The 19622-nt window shown below is 39.6% G+C and overlaps 1 protein-coding gene across 1 annotated transcript in view; it reads right to left on the minus strand.

The window, feature by feature from the left end:
* MAP3K15 (mitogen-activated protein kinase kinase kinase 15) overlaps nucleotides 1-19622 on the minus strand; it is a 204892-nt gene that overhangs the window by 52749 nt on the left and 132521 nt on the right. The window contains 1 exon segment of the mRNA XM_037820970.1: nucleotides 18837-18944. Coding sequence (XP_037676898.1) covers nucleotides 18837-18944 — 108 coding nt within the window.

Here is a 19622-nt window from a genome sequence, read left to right on the forward strand (position 1 = left end):
ATATTGCACCTCTATCAATGAAATAGTGAGACTACAGATCCTAATCTTGGAAATGCTTTTGTATCACAGTAGAGTCAATGACTCAAAGAAAATAGTCAGGTTTGGTCCCTAGCACAATCGTCCTGAGACTGAGGACAGGGTGCTACTTGGAGGTTAATACCTGGAGGGAGCTTCAGGGTGGGGTGGGGTGGTGCTGGCAATAGCCCGTTTCCTTGACCTGTACTGGTTACTCAAGTGTGTTCGCTTAGTAAAAAATTCATCAAACTGCACATTTATGACTTACTTCACCAAAAGGCTTAAAAAGGGGGCAAATTAAATAGAAAGATGCATTCTTCAAATGAGATATATATATATGAATAAGCATTTCATGTATGCACTTGATTATAACTTTAATTTCTTTTTTTATCATCATTTTATTGAGATATATTCACATACCACGCAGTCATACAAAACAAATTGTACTTTCGATTGTTTACAGTACCATTACATAGTTGTACATTCATCACCTAAATCAATCCCTGACACCTTCATTAGCACACACACAAAAATAACAAGAATAATAATTAGAGTGAAAAAGAGCAATTGAAGTAAAAAAGAACACTGGGTACCTTTGTCTGTTTGTTTCCTTCCCCTACTTTTCTACACATCCATCCATAAACTAGACAAAGTGGAGTTTGGTTCTTATGGCATTCCCAATCCCACTGTCACCCCTCATAAGCTACATTTTTATACAACTGTCTTCGAGATTCATGGGTTCTGGGTTGTAGTTTAATAGTTTCAGGTATCCACCACCAGCTACCCCAATTCTTTAGAACCTAAAAAAGGTTGTCTAAAGTGTGCGTAAGAGTGCCCACCAGAGTGATCTCTCGGCTCGTTTTGGAATCTCTCTGCCACTGAAGCTTATTTCATTTCCTTTCACATCCCCCTTTTGGTCAAGAAGATGTTCTCCATCCCACGATGCCGGGTCTACATTCCTCCCCGGGAGTCATATTCCACGTTGCCAGGGAGATTCACTTCCCTGGGTGTCTGATCCCACGTAGGGGGGAGGGCAGTGATTTCACCTTTCAAGTTGGCTTAGCCAGAGAGAGAGGGCCACATCTGAGCAACAAAGAGGCATTCAGGAGGAGACTCTTAGGCACAAATACAGGGAGGCCTAGCCTCTCCTTTGCAGCAACCGTCTTCCCAAGGGTAAAACTTATGGTAGAGGGCTCAACCCATCAAACTACCAGTCCCCTATGTCTGTGGTCATGTTAGCAACCATGGAGGTGAGGTAGGCGAATACCCCTGCATTCTCCACAGACTCCTCAAGGGGGCACTACATCTTTTTTTTTTTTCCTTGTTTGTCTTTTTTCTTTCTTTTTTTTTTTTTTTAACTTTCCCTTCTTTTTTAAATCAACTGTATGAAAAAAAAAGTTAAAAAGAAAACAAACATACAATAAAAGAACATTTCAAAGAGACCATAACAAGGGAGTAAGAAAAAGACAACTAACCTAAGATAACTGCTTAACTTCCAACATGTTCCTACTTTACCCCAAGAAAGTTACATAATATAGCAACATTTCAGTGAACTTGTTCCTACTACATCCATCAGAAATTACCAGACCATAGTCATTTCTGGGCATCCCCAGAACGTTAAATAGCTTATCTGTTCTTCTTGGATTATTGTTCCCCCTTCCTTAATTGCTCTCTACTGCTAGTTCCCCTACATTCTACATTATAAACCATTTGTTTTACATTTTTCAAAGTTCACATTAGTGGTAGCATATAATATTTCTCTTTTTGTGCCTGGCTTATTTCACTCAGCATTATGTCTTCAAGGTTCATCCATGTTGTCATATGTTTCACCAGATCGTTCCTTCTTACTGCCGCGTAGTATTCCATCGTGTGTATATACCACATTTTATTTATCCACTCATCTGTTGAAGGACATTTGGGTTGTTTCCATCTCTTGGCAATTGTGAATAATGCTGCTATGAACATTGGCGTGCAGATATCTGTTCGTGTCACTGCTTTCCGACCTTCCGGGTATATACCGAGAAGTGCAATCGCTGGATCGAATGGTAGCTCTATATCTAGTTTTCTAAGGAACTGCCAGACTGACTTCCAGAGTGGCTGAACCATTATACAGTCCCACCAACAATGAATAAGAGTTCCAATTTCTCCACATCCCCTCCAGCATTTGTAGTTTCCTGTTTGTTTAATGGCAGCCATTCTAACCGGTGTTAGATGGTATCTCATTGTGGTCTTAATTTGCATCTCTCTAATAGCTAGTGAAGCGGAACATTTTTTCATGTGTTTCTTGGCCATTTGTATTTCCTCTTCAGAGAACTGTCTTTTCATATCTTTTGCCCATTTTATAATTGGGCTGTCTGTACTATTGTCATTGAGTTGTAGGATTTCTTTGTATATGCAAGATATCAGTCTTTTGTCAGATACATGGTTTCCAAAAATTTTTTCCCATTGAGTTGGCTGCCTCTTTACCTTTTTGAGAAATTCCTTTGAGGTGCAGAAACTTCTAAGCTTGAGGAGTTCCCATTTATCTATTTTCTCTTTTGTTGCTTGTGCTTTGGGTGTAAAGTCTAGGAAGTGGCCTCCTAATACAAGGTCTTGAAGATGTTTTCCTACATTATCTTCTAGGAGTTTAATGGTACTTTCTTTTATATTGAGATCTTTGGTCCATTTTGAGTTAATTTTTGTGTAGGGGGTGAGGTAGGGGTCCTCTTTCATTCTTTTGGATATGGATATCCAACTCTCCCAGCCCCATTTGTTGAAAAGACCATTATGGCTCAGTTCGGTGACTTTGGGGGCCTTATCAAAGATCAGTCGGCCATAGATCTGAGGGTCTATCTCTGAATTCTCAATTCTATTCCATTGATCTATATGTCTATCTTTGTGCCAGTACCATGCTGTTTTGGCAACTGTGGCTTTATAATAAGCTTCAAAGTCAGGGAGTGTAAGTCCTCCCACTTCGTTTTTCTTTTTTAGAGTGTCTTTAGCAATTCGAGGCATCTTCCCTTTCCAAATAAATTTGATAAATAGCTTTTCCAAGCCTGCAAAGTAGGTTGTTGGAATTTTGATTGGGATTGCATTGAATCTGTAGATGAGTTTGGGTAGAATTGACATCTTAATGACATTTAGCCTTCCTATCCATGAACATGGAATATTTTTCCATCTTTTAAGGTCCCCTTCTATTTCTTTTAGTAGAGTTATGTAGTTTTCTTTGTATAGGTCTTTTACATCTTTGGTTAAGTTTATTCCTAGGTACTTGATTTTTTTAGTTGCTATTGAAAATGGTATCTTTTTCTTGAGCGTCTCTTCAGTTTGTTCATTTCTAGCATATAGAAACATTACTGACTTATGTGCATTAATCTTGTATCCCGCTACTTTGCTAAATTTGTTTATTAGCTCTAGTAGCTGTATCGTCGATTTCTCAGGGTTTTCTAGATATAAGATCATATCATCTGCAAACAATGACAGTTTTACTTCTTCTTTTCCAATTTGGATGCCTTTTATTTCTTTGTCTTGCCGGATTGCCCTGGCTAGCACTTCCAGCACAATGTTGAATAACAGTGGTGACAGCGGGCATCCTTGTCTTGTTCCTGATCTTAGAGGGAAGGCTTTCAGTCTCTCACCATTGAGTACTATGCTGGCTGTGGGTTTTTCATATATGCTCTTTATCATGTTGAGGAAGTTTCCTTCAACTCCTACCTTTTGAAGTGTTTTTATCAAAAACGGATGTTGGATTTTGTCAAATACTTTTTCAGCATCTATTGAGATGATCAATTGATTTTTCCCTTTCGAGTTTTTAATGTGTTGTAATACATTGATTGTTTTTCTTATGTTGAACCATCCTTGCATGCCTGGAATGAACCCCACTTGGTCATGGTGTATGATTTTTTTAATGTGTCTTTGGATTCGATTTGCAAGTATTTTGTTGAGGATTTTTGCATCTATATTCATTAGGGAGATTGGCCGGTAGTTTTCCTTTTTTGTAGCATCTTTGCCTGGTTTTGGTATTAGATTGATGTTAGCTTCATAAAATGAGTTAGGTAGTGTTCCATTTTCTTCAATGTTTTGAAAGAGTTTGAGTAAGATTGGTGTCAGTTCTTTCTGGAAAGTTTGGTAGAATTCCCCTGTGAAGCCATCTGGCCCTGGGCATTTATTTGTGGGAAGATTTTTGATGACTGATTGGATCTCTTTGCTTGTGATGGGTTGGTTGAGGTCTTCTATTTCTTCTCTGGTCAGTCTAGGTTGTTCATATGTTTCCAGGAAATTGTCCATTTCTTCTACATTATCCAGTTTGTTGCCATACAGTTGTTCATAATATCCTCTTATAATTTTTTTAATGTCTTCAGGATCTGCAGTTATGTCACCTTTTTCATTCATTATTTTGTTTATATGGGTCTTCTCTCTTTTTGATTTTGTCAGTCTAGCTAGGGGCTTGTCAATCTTGTTGATCTTCTCAAAGAACCAACTTTTGGTGATATTTATCCTCTCTATTGTTTTTTTGTTCTCTATGTCATTTATTTCTGCTTTAATCCTTGTTATTTCTTTTCTTGTACTTGGTTTAGGATTGGTTTGCTGTTCATTTTCTAGCTTCTTCAGTTGATCCATTAGTTCTTTGATTTTGGCTCTTTCTTCCTTTTTAATATATGCGTTTAGTGCTATAAATTTCCCCCTCAGCACTGCTTTTGCTGCATCCCATAGGTTTTGGTATGTTGTGTTCTCATTTTCATTCGTCTCTATATATTTAGCAATTTCTCTTGCTATTTCTTCTTTAACCCACTGATTGTTTAGGAGTGTGTTGTTTAACCTCCAGGTATTTGTGAATTTTCTAAGTCTCTGATGGTTATTGACTTCTAATTGTATTCCATTGTGGTCAGAGAATGTGCTTTGAATAATTTCAATCTTTTTAAATTTATTGAGGCTTGTTTTATGTCCCAGCATATGATCTATTCTGGAGAAAGTTCCGTGAGCACTAGAAAAGTATCTGTATCCTGGTGATTTGGGATGTAATGTCCTATAGATGTCTGTTAAAACTAATTCATTTATCAGATTGTTTAGGTTTTCAATTTCCTTATTGGTCTTCTGTCTGGTTGATCTATCTATAGGAGAGAGTGATGTGTTGAAGTCTCCCACAATTATTGTGGAAACATCAATTGCTTCCTTTAGTTTTGCCAGTGTTTCTCTCATGTATTTTGTGGCACCTTGATTGGGTGCATAGACATTTACGATTGTTATTTCTTCTTGCTGAATTGCCCCTTTTATTAGTATGTAGTGGCCTTCTTTGTCTCTCAAAACATCCCTGCATTTGAAGTCTATTTTATCTGAGATTAATATTGCTACAACCTGCTTTCTTTTGGCTGTAGCTTGCATGAAATATTTTTTCCATCCTTTCACTTTCAGTTTCTTTGTGTCCCTGTGTCTAAGATGAGTCTCTTGTATGCAACATATTGATGGTTCATTTTTTTTGATCCATTCTGCGAATCTATATCTTTTAATTGGGGAGTTTAATCCATTTACATTCAACGTTAAAACCGTGAAGGCATTTCTTGAATCGGCCATCTTATCCTTTGGATTATGTTTGCCATATTTTTCCCTCTCTCTATTAATATCCTTTATTGTACCCATACCGAATCTCTTTAGTACTGAACCTTTCTCCAAGTCTCTCTGTCCTGTCTTTGTTTCTCAGTCTGTAGGGCTCCCTTTAGTATCTCCAGTAGGGCAGGTCTCTTGTTAGCAAATTCTCTCAGCATTTCTTTGTCTGTGAAAAATTTAAGCTCTCCCTCAAATTTGAAGGAGAGCTTTGCTGGATAAAGTATTCTTGGCTGGAAATTCCTCTCACTCAGAATTTTAAATATATCGTGCCACTGCCTTCTTGCCTCCATGGTGGCTGCTGAGTAGTCACTACTTAGTCTTATGCTGTTTCCTTTGTATGTGGTGAATTGCTTTTCTCTTGCTGCTTTCAGAACTTGCTCCTTCTCTTCTATGTTTGACAGTGTGATCAGTATATGTCTCGGAGTGGGTTTTTTTGGATTTATTCTATTTGGAGTTCGCTGAGCATTTATGATTTGTGTATTTATGTTGTTTAGAAGATTTGGGAAGTTTTCCGCAACAATTTCTTTGAATACTCTTCCTAGACCTTTACCCTTTTCTTCCCCTTCTGGGACACAAATGAGTCTTATATTCAGACGTTTCATATTATCTATCATATCCCTGAGGTCCATTTCGAGTTTTTCAATTTTTTTCCCCATTCTTTCTTTTATGCTTTCATTTTCCATTCTGTCATCTTCCAGGTCACTGATTCGTTGTTCAACTTCCTCTAGTCTTGTACTATGAGTGTCCAGAATCTTTTTAATTTGGTCAACAGTTTCTTTAATTTCCATAAGATCATCCATTTTTTTATTTAGTCTTGCAATGTCTTCTTTATGCTCTTCTAGGGTCTTCTTGATTTCCTTCATATCCCGTACTATGGTCTCATTGTTCATCTTTAGTTCTTTGAGTAGCTGCTCTAGGTGCTGTGTCTCTTCTGGTCTTTTGATTTGGGTGCTTGGGCTTGGGTTATCCATATCGTCTGGTTTTTTCATATGCTTTATAATTTTCTGTTGTTTTTGGCCTCGTGGCATTTGCTGAGCTTGATAGGGTTCTTTTAGGGTTTGTAGACCTATTGAAGTCCTTATCTCTAATTTATCAGATCTACAGCTTCGTGGAGTACACTTTCTCTAACTAACCAGCAGGTGGCGTCCACGAGCCACCTGTTCTCCACAAGCCAGATCTCCCCTGCTTAGCCTTTTTGGTGAGTGGGGGAGTGAGTCTTGTGGGGCCCAATTGGTGTACCAAGCTTGCGTGTGTAGTTGGTGTTGCCTGCCCTGTATGTGGGGCGTGTTTCTGGGCAGTCGGGGAGGGGGGGTGACCCTAACAATCAAATCTCCCTGATGATCCTAGAGTTTTAAAGCTGCTGCAATAGTCTAATCCTTCAGTTCAGTCCTGCCACAGTTTGTCTCTGCCACTGACCCACAAGTCTTTGGTATTGGCGTATGGCTCCTGAGACTTGCAAGTGGGCCCCTCTTCCAGGCTGTGCACCCCGGGTCCTCTGTTGAGGGATGACTGTGCTATGTCACAGGTGAGTGCCGTCCCCCCAGGGCAGTTCTGGGCTGCTGGGCTGTGTAGGGAGGCTCCCAGTCTGCTCAAATGATGGCTGAATGGGGCTTTGTTAATTCACACTGCTCCACCTTCCCAGCTCTGGGACATTCAGCTGAGGTTGCAGGGAAGGCTAATGTCCACACCCAGTTTTGTGGTGTGTGCCTGTTATTTGAAGCACTTCCGTCACACTGGGTTGTCTGGGGCAGCTCTGGGCTATGGGGCTGGCAGCGGGCAGGAGTGTTTCCTGTCCACCAGGATGGTGGCTGTGAGCGGACACCCCCCTTTTCTTGGGAAGTTGTGTTGTTTAGTGAATTTTCTCAGCCACTGGATTATTGCCTTTTGTCTCAGAGCTCTCTTAGTTCTGCTCTTGACTTGACGTGCCCAAATTGCAATTGTTTGAAGCTTTCTGTATTGAGCTTCTTAGAGTAATTGTTTTAGAAAAAGCAAAAAGGATTTAAAAAAAAAAAACAAAAAAAAAAAAACAAAAAAAAAAAACGGCCCTCCTCAGAGATCTAATGGGTTATTGAAATGCTAATAGACAAAGCAACCAGGGCCATTAAGGAAAGGTCCACAGGGCAGAGAGATCAGCTTTGCTTCGGGATTTGCATATGCGCCTCAAGGCCTGAGCTCCGCCCTTCCCCTTTCTGTGTTCACCAGAACTCCAAAAATCCTCTGCTTTTATTTTGGAGTTTTTCGTGTTGTTTTTTTTCTATGCCTGTCTCCTCTCTGCTGGGCTGGCTGCTCTCAGAGTCTCTGGTGTCTGGTCTCAGTCTATCTATGGTTGGAGTTTGAATCAGTAGAATGAGTTTTCGATAAGAGCAGCCACTGCAGTTCTCCCTTCTCCTTCCCGGAGCTGACAGCCCCTCCTCCCCCGGGACTGAGCCTGGCAGGGAGGGGCGCGGGTCCCCTGGCCGCAAAAACTTACAGATTTTGCTGATCTCAGCAGTTCCACGTTTTCATGAGTGTTGTATGAAGTATGCCCAAAGACAGATTGCTCTGTGGTGTCCAGTCCACGCAGTTCCTGGCTTTTTACCTACTTTCCTGGAGGAGTAACTAAAACTTACAGCTCACCAGTCTGCCATCTTGCCCCGCCTCCAGCTTTAATTTCTATACATTGCACTGGAGTATTTAATGCACACAGTGCAGGGAAAAAAATACACAAGCATTTCATGGCAGCTGGGCTTCACAAATGGCTGCAGATGATTTCTGAAAAGACGATTGCTTCTGAAGTTAAATACTGGACAAGGTTATTGTCCTCTAATTGAGACATGGAGAATACTTCTGATGAGTTTCTAATATGAATTCGAGCTTTTGCTTTTTCTCCAATGTTGCCATTTTATTTTTGAAGATAATGATTATTTTTACCTGATTGAAACATAATTGTTCACACTCTTGTCTCCAGGAGGAAACAACAATCCTTCTTTTTGTCAAGTTAATGGCAGAACTCTCCCCACACTCCATGAAAATATATCTGCATAGCAAATAGATATATCTAGTGTACTCACCAAAGGCGCTACATCGCTTTATCACTGCAAAATATTTAAGAAAAAAACTGATCAGATACTTTAGCTAAATGGAGATGAAAAAATCTAGCTGTTATGTAAAACGTTGGGTCCAGCTCAACATTTTTGTAACTTATTTAATGGGCAATTAAAATGTTTTCTCGCCCATACTGCTGTCATAAGTTGGAATGGTATAAATTTGGCAATAGCTCTGGAAGTTTTCAACACATGTACCCTTTAATCCAGCAGGTCCTGAAACCCTTGGACAAGTGTGGTAGGCTGCAACTGGCAGGACGTGCACTGGTATATCATTTGCAAGAGTAAAAATGTAGAGACCTAAACGTGCATCATTAGGAAAATGGTGAACTAAATTATGGTTCATCCATACCAGGAAATATACCAGATGACATGGGACCACAGGGAATAATATATTTAGAAAATCAAGTGGGTCAGTGTGTGCTAATATGACAAACTGTCCCTGATGTGAGTTTTTAAGTAGCAGAACAATAAATATACTGTATGGTCTCACTTTGATGAAAATGCCTTGCAGGATACACATACACACATACATACACAATGTATTTATAAATGAGTTTAGAATAAGGTATAAGAGGATAGCTGGCAAGATGGCGGACTGGTGAGCTGTATGTTTTAGTTACTCCTCCAGGAAAGTAGGTAGAAAGCCAGGAACTGCGTGGACTGGAAACCACAGAGCAATCTGACTTTGGGCATACTTCATACAACACTCATGAAAATGTGGAACTGCTGAGATCAGCGAAATCTGTAAGTTTTTGTGGCCAGGGGACCCGCACCCCTCCCTGGCAGGCTCAGTCCCGTGGGAGGAGGGGCTGTCAGCTCCGGGAAGGAGAAGGGAGAACTGCAGTGGCAGCCCTTATCGGAAACTCATTCTACTGATCCAAACTCCAACCACAGAAACACTGAGACCAGACACCAGAGAATCTGAGAGCAGCCAGCCCAGCAGAGAGGAGACAGGCATAGAAAAAAAACAACACAAAAAACTCCAAAATAAAAGTGGAGGATTTTTGGAGTTCTGGTGAACATAGAAAGGGGAAGGGCAGAGCTCAGGCCCTGAGGCTCATATGCAAATCCCGAAGAAAAGCTGATCTCTCTGCCCTGTGGACTTTTCCTTAATGGCCCTAATTGCTTTGTCTCTTAGCATTTCAATAGCCCATTAGATCTCTGAGGAGGGCCCTTTTTTTTTTTTTTTTAATCCTTTTTTCTTTTCCTAAACAATTACTCTAAGAAGCCCAATACAGAAAGCTTCAAAGACTTGCAATTTGGGCAGGTCAAGACAAGAGCAGAACTAAGAGAGCTCTGAGACAAAAGGCAATAATCCAGTGGCTGAGAAAATTCACTAAACACCACAACTTCCCAAGAAAAGGGGGGTGTCTGCTCACAGCCATCATCCTGGTGGACAGGAAACACTCCTGCCCGCTGCCAGCCCCATAGCCCAGAGCTGCCCCAGACAACCCAGTGTGACGGAAGTGCTTCAAATAACAGGCACACACCACAAAACTGGGTGTGGACATTAGCCTTCCCTGCAACCTCAGCTGACTGTCCCAGAGTTGGGAAGGTGGAGCAGTGTGAATTAAGAAAGCCCCATTCAGCCATCATTTCAGCAGACTGGGAGCCTCCCTACACAGCCCAGCAGCCCATAACTGCCCTGGGGGGACGGCACTCACCTGTGACATAGCACAGTCATCCCTCAACAGAGGACCCGGGGTGCACAGCCTGGAAGAGGGGCCCACTTGCAAGTCTCAGGAGCCATACGCCAATACCAAGGACTTGTGGGTCAGTGGCAGAGACTAACTGTGGCAGGACTGAACTGAAGGATTAGACTATTGCAGCAGCTTTAAAACTCTAGGATCACCAGGGAGATTTGATTGTTAGGGCCACCCCCCCCCTCCCCGACTGCCCAGAAACACGCCCCATATACAGGGCAGGCAATACCAACTACACATGCAAGCTTGGTACACCAATTGGACCCCACAAGACTCACTCCCCCACTCACCAAAAAGGCTAAGCAGGGGAGAACTGGCTTGTGGAGAACAGGTGGCTCGTGGACGCCACCTGCTGGTTAGTTAGAGAAAGTGTACTCCACGAAGCTGTAAATCTGATAAATTAGAGATAAGGACTTCAATTGGTCTACAAGTCCTAAAAGAACCCTATCAAGTTCAGCAAATGCCATGAGGCCAAAAACAACAGAAAATTATAAAGCATATGAAAAAACCAGACGATATGGATAACCCAAGCCCAAGCACCCAAATCAAAAGACCAGAAGAGACACAGCACCTAGAGCAGCTACTCAAAGAACTAAAGATGAACAATGAGACCATAGTACAGGATACAAAGGAGATCAAGAAGACCCTAGAAGAGCATAAAGAAGACATTGCAAGACTAAATATAAAAATGGATGATCTTATGGAAATTAAAGAAACTGTTGACCAAATTAAAAAGATTCTGGACACTCATAGTACAAGACTAGAGGAAGTTGAACAACGAATCAGTGACCTGGAAGATGACAGAATGGAAAATGAAAGCATAAAAGAAAGAATGAGGAAAAAAATTGAAAAAATCTAAATGGACCTCAGGGATATGATAGATAATATGAAACATCCGAATATAAGACTCATTGGTGTTCCAGAAGGGGAAGAAAAGGGTAAAGGTCTAGGAAGAGTATTCAAAGAAATTGTTGGGGAAAACTTCCCAAATCTTCTAAACACCATAAATACACAAATCATAAATGCCCAGCGAACTCCAAATAGAATAAATCCAAATAAACCCACTCCGAGACATATACTGATCACACTGTCAAACACAGAAGAGAAGGAGCAAGTTCTGAAAGCAGCAAGAGAAAAGCAATTCACCACACACAAAGGAAACAGCATAAGACTAAGTAGTGACTACTCAGCAGCCACCATGGAGGCCAGAAGGCAGTGGCACGATATATTTAAAATTCTGAGTGAGAGGAATTTCCAGCCAAGAATACTTTATCCAGCAAAGCTCTCCTTCAAATTTGAGGGAGAGCTTAAATTTTTCACAGACAAAGAAATGCTGAGAGAATTTGCTAACAAGAGACCTGCCCTACTGGAGATACTAAAGGGAGCCCTACAGACTGAGAAACAAAGACAGGACAGAGAGACTTTGAGAAAGGTTCAGTACTAAAGAGATTCGGTATGGGTACAATAAAGGATATTAATAGAGAGAGGGAAAAATATGGCAAACATAATCCAAAGGATAAGATGGCCGATTCAAGAAATGCCTTCACGGTTTTAACGTTGAATGTAAATGGATTAAACTCCCCAATTAAAAGATATAGATTCGCAGAATGGTTCAAAAAAAATGAACCATCAATATGTTGCATACAAGAGACTCATCTTAGACACAGGGACACAAAGAAACTGAAAGTGAAAGGATGGAAAAAAATATTTCATGCAAGCTACAGCCAAAAGAAAGCAGGTGTAGCAATATTAATCTCAGATAAAATAGACTTTAAATGCAGGGATGTTTTGAGAGACAAAGAAGGCCACTACATACTAATAAAAGGGGCAATTCAACAAGAAGAAATAACAACCATAAATGTCTATGCACCCAATCAAGGTGCCACAAAATACATGAGAGAAACACTGGCAAAACTAAAGGAAGCAATTGATGTTTCCACAATAATTGTGGGAGACTTCAACACATCACTCTCTCCTATAGATAGATCAACCAGACAGAAGACCAATAAGGAAATTGAAAACCTAAACAATCTGATAAACGAATTAGATTTAACAGACATATATAGGACATTACATCCCAAATCACCAGGATACACATACTTTTCTAGTGCTCACGGAACTTTCTCCAGAATAGATCATATGCTGGGACATAAAACAAGCCTCAATAAATTTAAAAAGATTGAAATTATTCAAAGCACATTCTCTGACCACAATGGAATACAATTAGAAGTCAATAACCATCAGAGACTTAGAAAATTCACAAATACCTGGAGGTTAAACAACACACTCCTAAACAATCAGTGGGTTAAAGAAGAAATAGCAAGAGAAATTGCTAAATATATAGAGACAAATGAAAATGAGAACACAACATACCAAAACCTATGGGATGCAGCAAAAGCAGTGCTGAGGGGGAAATTTATAGCACTAAACGCATATATTAAAAAGGAAGAAAGAGCCAAAATCAAAGAACTAATGGATCAACTGAAGAAGCTAGAAAATGAACAGCAAACCAATCCTAAACCAAGTAGAAGAAAAGAAATAACAAGGATTAAAGCAGAAATAAATGACATAGAGAACAAAAAACAATAGAGAGGATAAATATCACCAAAAGTTGGTTCTTTGAGAAGATCAACAAGATTGACAAGCCCCTAGCTAGACTGACAAAATCAAAAAGAGAGAAGACCCATATAAACAAAATAATGAATGAAAAAGGTGACATAACTGCAGATCCTGAAGAAATTAAAAAAAATATAAGAGGATATTATGAACAACTGTATGGCAACAAACTGGATAATGTAGAAGAAATGGACAATTTCCTGGAAACATATGAACAACCTAGACTGACCAGAGAAGAAATAGAAGACCTCAACCAACCCATCACAAGCAAAGAGATCCAATCAGTCATCAAAAATCTTCCCACAAATAAATGCCCAGGGCCAGATGGCTTCACAGGGGAATTCTACCAAACTTTCCAGAAAGAACTGACACCAATCTTACTCAAACTCTTTCAAAACATTGAAGAAAATGGAACACTACCTAACTCATTTTATGAAGCTAACATCAATCTAATACCAAAACCAGGCAAAGATGCTACAAAAAAGGAAAACTACCGGCCAATCTCCCTAATGAATATAGATGCAAAAATCCTCAACAAAATACTTGCAAATCGAATCCAAAGACACATTAAAAAAATCACACACCATGACCAAGTGGGGTTCATTCCAGGCATGCAAGGATGGTTCAACATAAGAAAAACAATCAATGTATTACAACACATTAAAAACTCGAAAGGGAAAAATCAATTGATCATCTCAATAGATGCTGAAAAAGCATGTGACAAAATCCAACATCCCTTTTTGATAAAAACACTTCAAAAGGTAGGAATTGAAGGAAACTTCCTCAACATGATAAAGAGCATATATGAAAAACCCACAGCCAGCACAGTACTCAACGGTGAGAGACTGAAAGCCTTCCCTCTAAGATCAGGAACAAGACAAGGATGCCCGCTGTCACCACTGTTATTCAACATTGTGCTGGAAGTGCTAGCCAGGGCAATCCGGCAAGACAAAGAAATAAAAGGCATCCAAATTGGAAAAGAAGAAGTAAAACTGTCATTGTTTGCAGATGATATGATCTTACATCTAGAAAACCCTGAGAAATCGACGATACAGCTACTAGAGCTAATAAACAAATTTAGCAAAGTAGCGGGATACAAGATTAATGCACATAAGTCAGTAATGTTTCTATATGCTAGAAATGAACAAACTGAAGAGACGCTCAAGAAAAAGATACCATTTTCAATAGCAACTAAAAAAATCAAGTACCTAGGAATAAACTTAACCAAAGATGTAAAAGACCTATACAAAGAAAACTACATAACTCTACTAAAAGAAATAGAAGGGGACCTTAAAAGATGGAAAAATATTCCATGTTCATGGATAGGAAGGCTAAATGTCATTAAGATGTCAATTCTACCCAAACTCATCTACAGATTCAATGCAATCCCAATCAAAATTCCAACAACCTACTTTGCAGACTTGGAAAAGCTAGTTATCAAATTTATTTGGAAAGGGAAGATGCCTCGAATTGCTAAAGACACTCTAAAAAAGAAAAACGAACTGGGAGGACTTACACTCCCTGACTTTGAAGCTTATTATAAAGCCACAGTTGCCAAAACAGCATGGTACTGGCACAAAGATAGACATATAGATCAATGGAATCGAATTGAGAATTCAGAGATAGACCCTCAGATCTATGGCCGACTGATCTTTGATAAGGCCCCCAAAGTCACTGAACTGAGTCATAATGGTCTTTTCAACAAATGGGGCTGGGAGAGTTGGATATCCATATCCAAAAGAATGAAAGAGGACCCCTACCTCACACCGTACACAAAAATTAACTCAAAATGGACCAAAGATCTCAATATAAAAGAAAGTACCATAAAACTCCTAGAAGATAATGTAGGAAAACATCTTCAAGACCTTGTATTAGGCGGCCACTTCCTAGACTTTACACCCAAAGCACAAGCAACAAAAGAGAAAATAGATAAATGGGAACTCCTCAAGCTTAGAAGTTTCTGCACCTCAAAGGAATTTCTCAAAAAGGTAAAGAGGCAGCCAACTCAATGGGAAAAAATTTTTGGAAACCATGTATCTGACAAAAGACTGATATCTTGCATATATAAAGAAATCCTACAACTCAATGACAATAGTACAGACAGCCCAATTATAAAATGGGCAAAAGATATGAAAAGACAGTTCTCTGAAGAGGAAATACAAATGGCCAAGAAACACATGAAAAAATGTTCAGCTTCACTAGCTATTAGAGAGATGCAAATTAAGACCACAATGAGATACCATCTAACACCGGTTAGAATGGCTGCCATTAAACAAACAGGAAACTACAAATGCTGGAGGGGATGTGGAGAAATTGGAACTCTTACTCATTGTTGGTGGGACTGTATAATGGTTCAGCCACTCTGGAAGTCAGTCTGGCAGTTCCTTAGAAAACTAGATATAGAGCTACCATTCGATCCAGCGATTGCACTTCTCGGTATATACCCGGAAGGTCGGAAAGCAGTGACACGAACAGATATCTGCACGCCAATGTTCATAGCAGCATTATTCACAATTGCCAAGAGATGGAAACAACCCAAATGTCCTTCAACAGATGAGTGGATAAATAAAATGTGGTATATACACACGATGGAATACTACGCGGCAGTAAGAAGGAACGATCTCGTGAAACATATGACAACATGGATGAACCTTGAAGACATAATGCTGAGCGAAATAAGCCAGGCACAAAAAGAGAAATATTATATGCTACCACTAATGTGAACTTTGAAAAATGTAAAACAAATGGTTTATAATGTAGAATGTAGGGGAACTAGCAATGGAGAGCAATTAAGGAAGGGGGAACAATAATCCAAGAAGAACAGATAAGCTATTTAACATTCTGGGGATGCCCAGGAATGACTATGGTCTGTTAATTTCTGATGGATATAGTAGGAACAAGTTCACAGAAATGTTGCTGTATTAGGTAACTTTCTTGGGGTAAAGTAGGAACATGTTGGAAGTTAAGCAGTTATCTTAGGTTAGTTGTCTTTTTCTTACTCCCTTGTTATGGTCTCTTTGAAATGTTCTTTTATTGTATGTTTGTTTTCTTTTTAACTTTTTTTTCATACAGTTGATTTAAAAAAGAAGGGAAAGTTAAAAAAAAAAAAAAGAAAAACAAGGAAAAAAAGATGTAGTGCCCCCTTGAGGAGCCTGTGGAGAATGCAGGGGTATTTGCCTACCCCACCTCGATGGTTGCTAACATGACCACAGACATAAGGGACTGGTGGTTTGATGGGTTGAGCCCTCTACCATAGGTTTTACCCTTGAGAAGACGGTTGCTGCAAAGGAGAGGCTAGGCCTCCCTATAATTGTGGCTAAGAGCCTCTTCCCGAATGCCTCTTTGTTGCTCAGATGTGGCCCTGTCTCTCTAGCTAAGCCAACTTCAAAGGTGAAATCACTGCCCTCCCCACTACGTGGGATCAGACACCCAGGGGAGTGAATCTCCCTGGCAACGTGGAATATGACTCCCGGGGAGGAATGTAGACCTGGCATCGTGGGACGGAGAACATCTTCTTGACCAAAAGGGGGATGTGAAAGGAAATGAAATAAGCTTCAGTAGCTGAGAGATTCCAAAAGGAGCCGAGGGGTCACTCTGGTGGGCACTCTTGCGCACACTTTAGACAACCCTTTTTAGGTTCTAGAGAATTGGGGTAGCTGGTGGTGGATGCCTGAAGCTATCAAACTACAACCCAGAACCCATGAATCTCGAAGACAGTTGTATAAAAATGTAGCTTATGAGGGGTGACAATGGGATTGGGAAAGCCATAAGGACCACACTCCACTTTGTCCAGTTTATGGATGGATGAGTAGAAAAATAGGGGAAGGAAACAAACAGACAAAGGTACCCAGTGTTCTTTTTTACTTCAATTGCTCTTTTTCACTCTGACTGTTATTCTTGTTGTTTTTGTGTGTGTGCTGGTGAGGGTGTCAGGGATTGATTTGGGTGATGAATGTGCAACTATGTGGTGGTGCTGTGGACGGTCCAGGGTGCGATTTGTTTTGTATGACTGCGTGGTATGTGAATATATCTCAATAAAATGAAGATAAAAAAAAAAGACTCTTAGAAGAAAATGTAGGGCAATATCTTAAAGATCTTGTGAAAGGAGGTGGTTTCCTAGACTTTACACCTAAAGGGCAAGTAAACAAAGAACAAATAGACAAATGTGATCTCCTCAAAATCAAACACTTTCGTACATCAAAGGACTTTGTTACAAAGTAAAAAGGCAGCCTACACAATGGTAGACAATATTTGGAACCATGTATCAGACAAGGGTTTAATATCCAGAATATATGAAGCAGTCCTAGAACTCAACAACAGAAAGGCAAACGACCCAATTAAAAAATGGGCAAAACACATGGGCAGACACTTTTCCAAAGAGGAAATACAAATGGCTCAAAAACATATGAAGAAATGCTCAACTTTCCTGGCTATTAGGTATATGCCAATCAAAACCACAATGAGATATCATCTCAGATCTACCAGAGTGGCCACTATGCAAACAACAGATTATTACAAGTGCTGGAAAGGATGTGGAGAAAGAGGCATTCATTCATTGCTGGTGGGAATGTAGAATGGTGCAACCACTCTGGAAGACTGGGGTTTTCTCAGGAAGCTAAGTATAGATCTGCCATATGGCCCAGCTATTCCATTGCTAGGTATATACTCAAATGAACTGAAAGTTAAGACACAAACAGACATTTGTAAACTGATGCTTATTGTGGCATTATTCATGATTGCCAAGAGACAGAAACAGCCCAAATGTCCATTAACAGATGAGTGGATAAACAAACTGTGGTATGTACACGATGGACTATTATGCAGCTGTAAGATAGAACAAAGACATGAAACATATAATAAGGTGGATGAACCTTAAGGACATTATGTTGAATGAAGTTAGCCAGAAACAAAAGGACAAATACTGTATGGTGTCACTAACATGAACTAACATTAAGGAGCAAATTTTGAGAGTTAAAAGCTGATAACACAGGCTACCAGAAACTAGAAAGAGGGTAGAGATTGGACATTTGATGCTGAAGGACTACAGAATATTCAGCAGGATTGATTGTATAGATCCAGAAATAGATATAATAATGTGTGAAGGTAGCACAATTTTTTAGGTACACTGAACAAAAATATCTGTGAGTGAAGCTGAGGGAGGTGGGATGGGGAGTATATGACTCCAGAGGTAATGATGGATGATGGAGATGGACTGTGTAACTTGGCAAAAACTGGAGTGGCCAATGACTGTTGCTAAATGTAGAAATATAAAAATGTTTTTACCTGTGGTAGAACAAATGAAGGTCAACCTTGCTTTTTTATTCACCAAAAAAAGGCTTTTTCTTAGTAATCAATATCTTCAAGTGCTGATTATGGTGATAAATGTACAAATATATGATGATACCATGAATAACTGAAAAAAAAAAAGAGGATAGCTACCAAATCACTGGGGATGGGGGTGGGAACGGACACCACATTTAAGGGATATGGAGGGAGTTTCCCTTTATCCCTTATCTGCATCCTTATACTTTAACTTTAAAGAAAAACAAAATGAACAAAAACCAAGACTGTATTAGTTATATATATAACTAATATATATATTATGTATATATATATACATATATGTGTGTGTATATGTATATATGTATATGTATATATATACACACACATGCGCACACACACACACACACACACTATCTCCCATAATTCAGAAATTAGGCATGGGTGCCTGCGTTTTCAAATACGATAACATAGACTCTTCTACTCGAAAATCTAACCTTTGATTCAATAATACAGAACAAAGAGAGAGCTGTTTGTGAATTTTTTCCCTTACCATTTCTGTGGGTGAGACATGCCATAAAGAAACCATTCTCTCCTCGGCTTCGTTGTTTATAGACACATAAGAAGGCTGGTAGACTTTGATTGGTTCTATCACCAGAACCTAAAATAAGAACAGACTTCGGTAACGCATGGGACTAGAAAACATAGGGCACCCTGCCTGATGCGGAAGTGGGAAGATTCATACTCAACAAATACTCGAGTACTGCCTACACGCCACACACCAAGTCCCTGACCATATAAGGCTTATGCTCTAACTGGGCAGGCTGAAAAACAAACAGATAGGATATGCCACAGAAGGTCATGTAGAGCTCTGAAGAAAACAGTGCAGAATAAAGGTGAGAGTGGCTAAGCAAAGCCTTTCCAAGGAGGTGGCAGAGAAGCAAAAGGGAGGCTATGGTTTTTATGAGAGAAATAAGGAAGCAGACTGGGATGTTCTGCAGGTACCCAGCATCTGTAAAAAATGCAAGGGGATGAAAAGTGGGGTGACATTTCTTCAGTAAATATTTTATTTAATGAGAGAGAGGGGGAGGGGGAGGGGGAGATCCAAAACAAATAAAGCAAGATATTTAATATGCTAAACCTGGATAGAGATTACATGCATGTCCTGGTTCTTTTTTGTACCTTTCAGTAGGTTTTACATATTTCATAATTAAAAGATTTTAAAACTTACTACCTAGGAATGAAATAAGTACAATAATTTCAAACAACTCAGTCCTTTACGAGATGCTTAATCAAATTCTTGGAAACAGCATGTTCACAAAAATCTCATGGCATAAAT

This window comes from Choloepus didactylus, chromosome X (assembly GCF_015220235.1).
Source record: "Choloepus didactylus isolate mChoDid1 chromosome X, mChoDid1.pri, whole genome shotgun sequence".
Taxonomy (NCBI): Eukaryota; Metazoa; Chordata; class Mammalia; order Pilosa; family Megalonychidae; genus Choloepus; species Choloepus didactylus.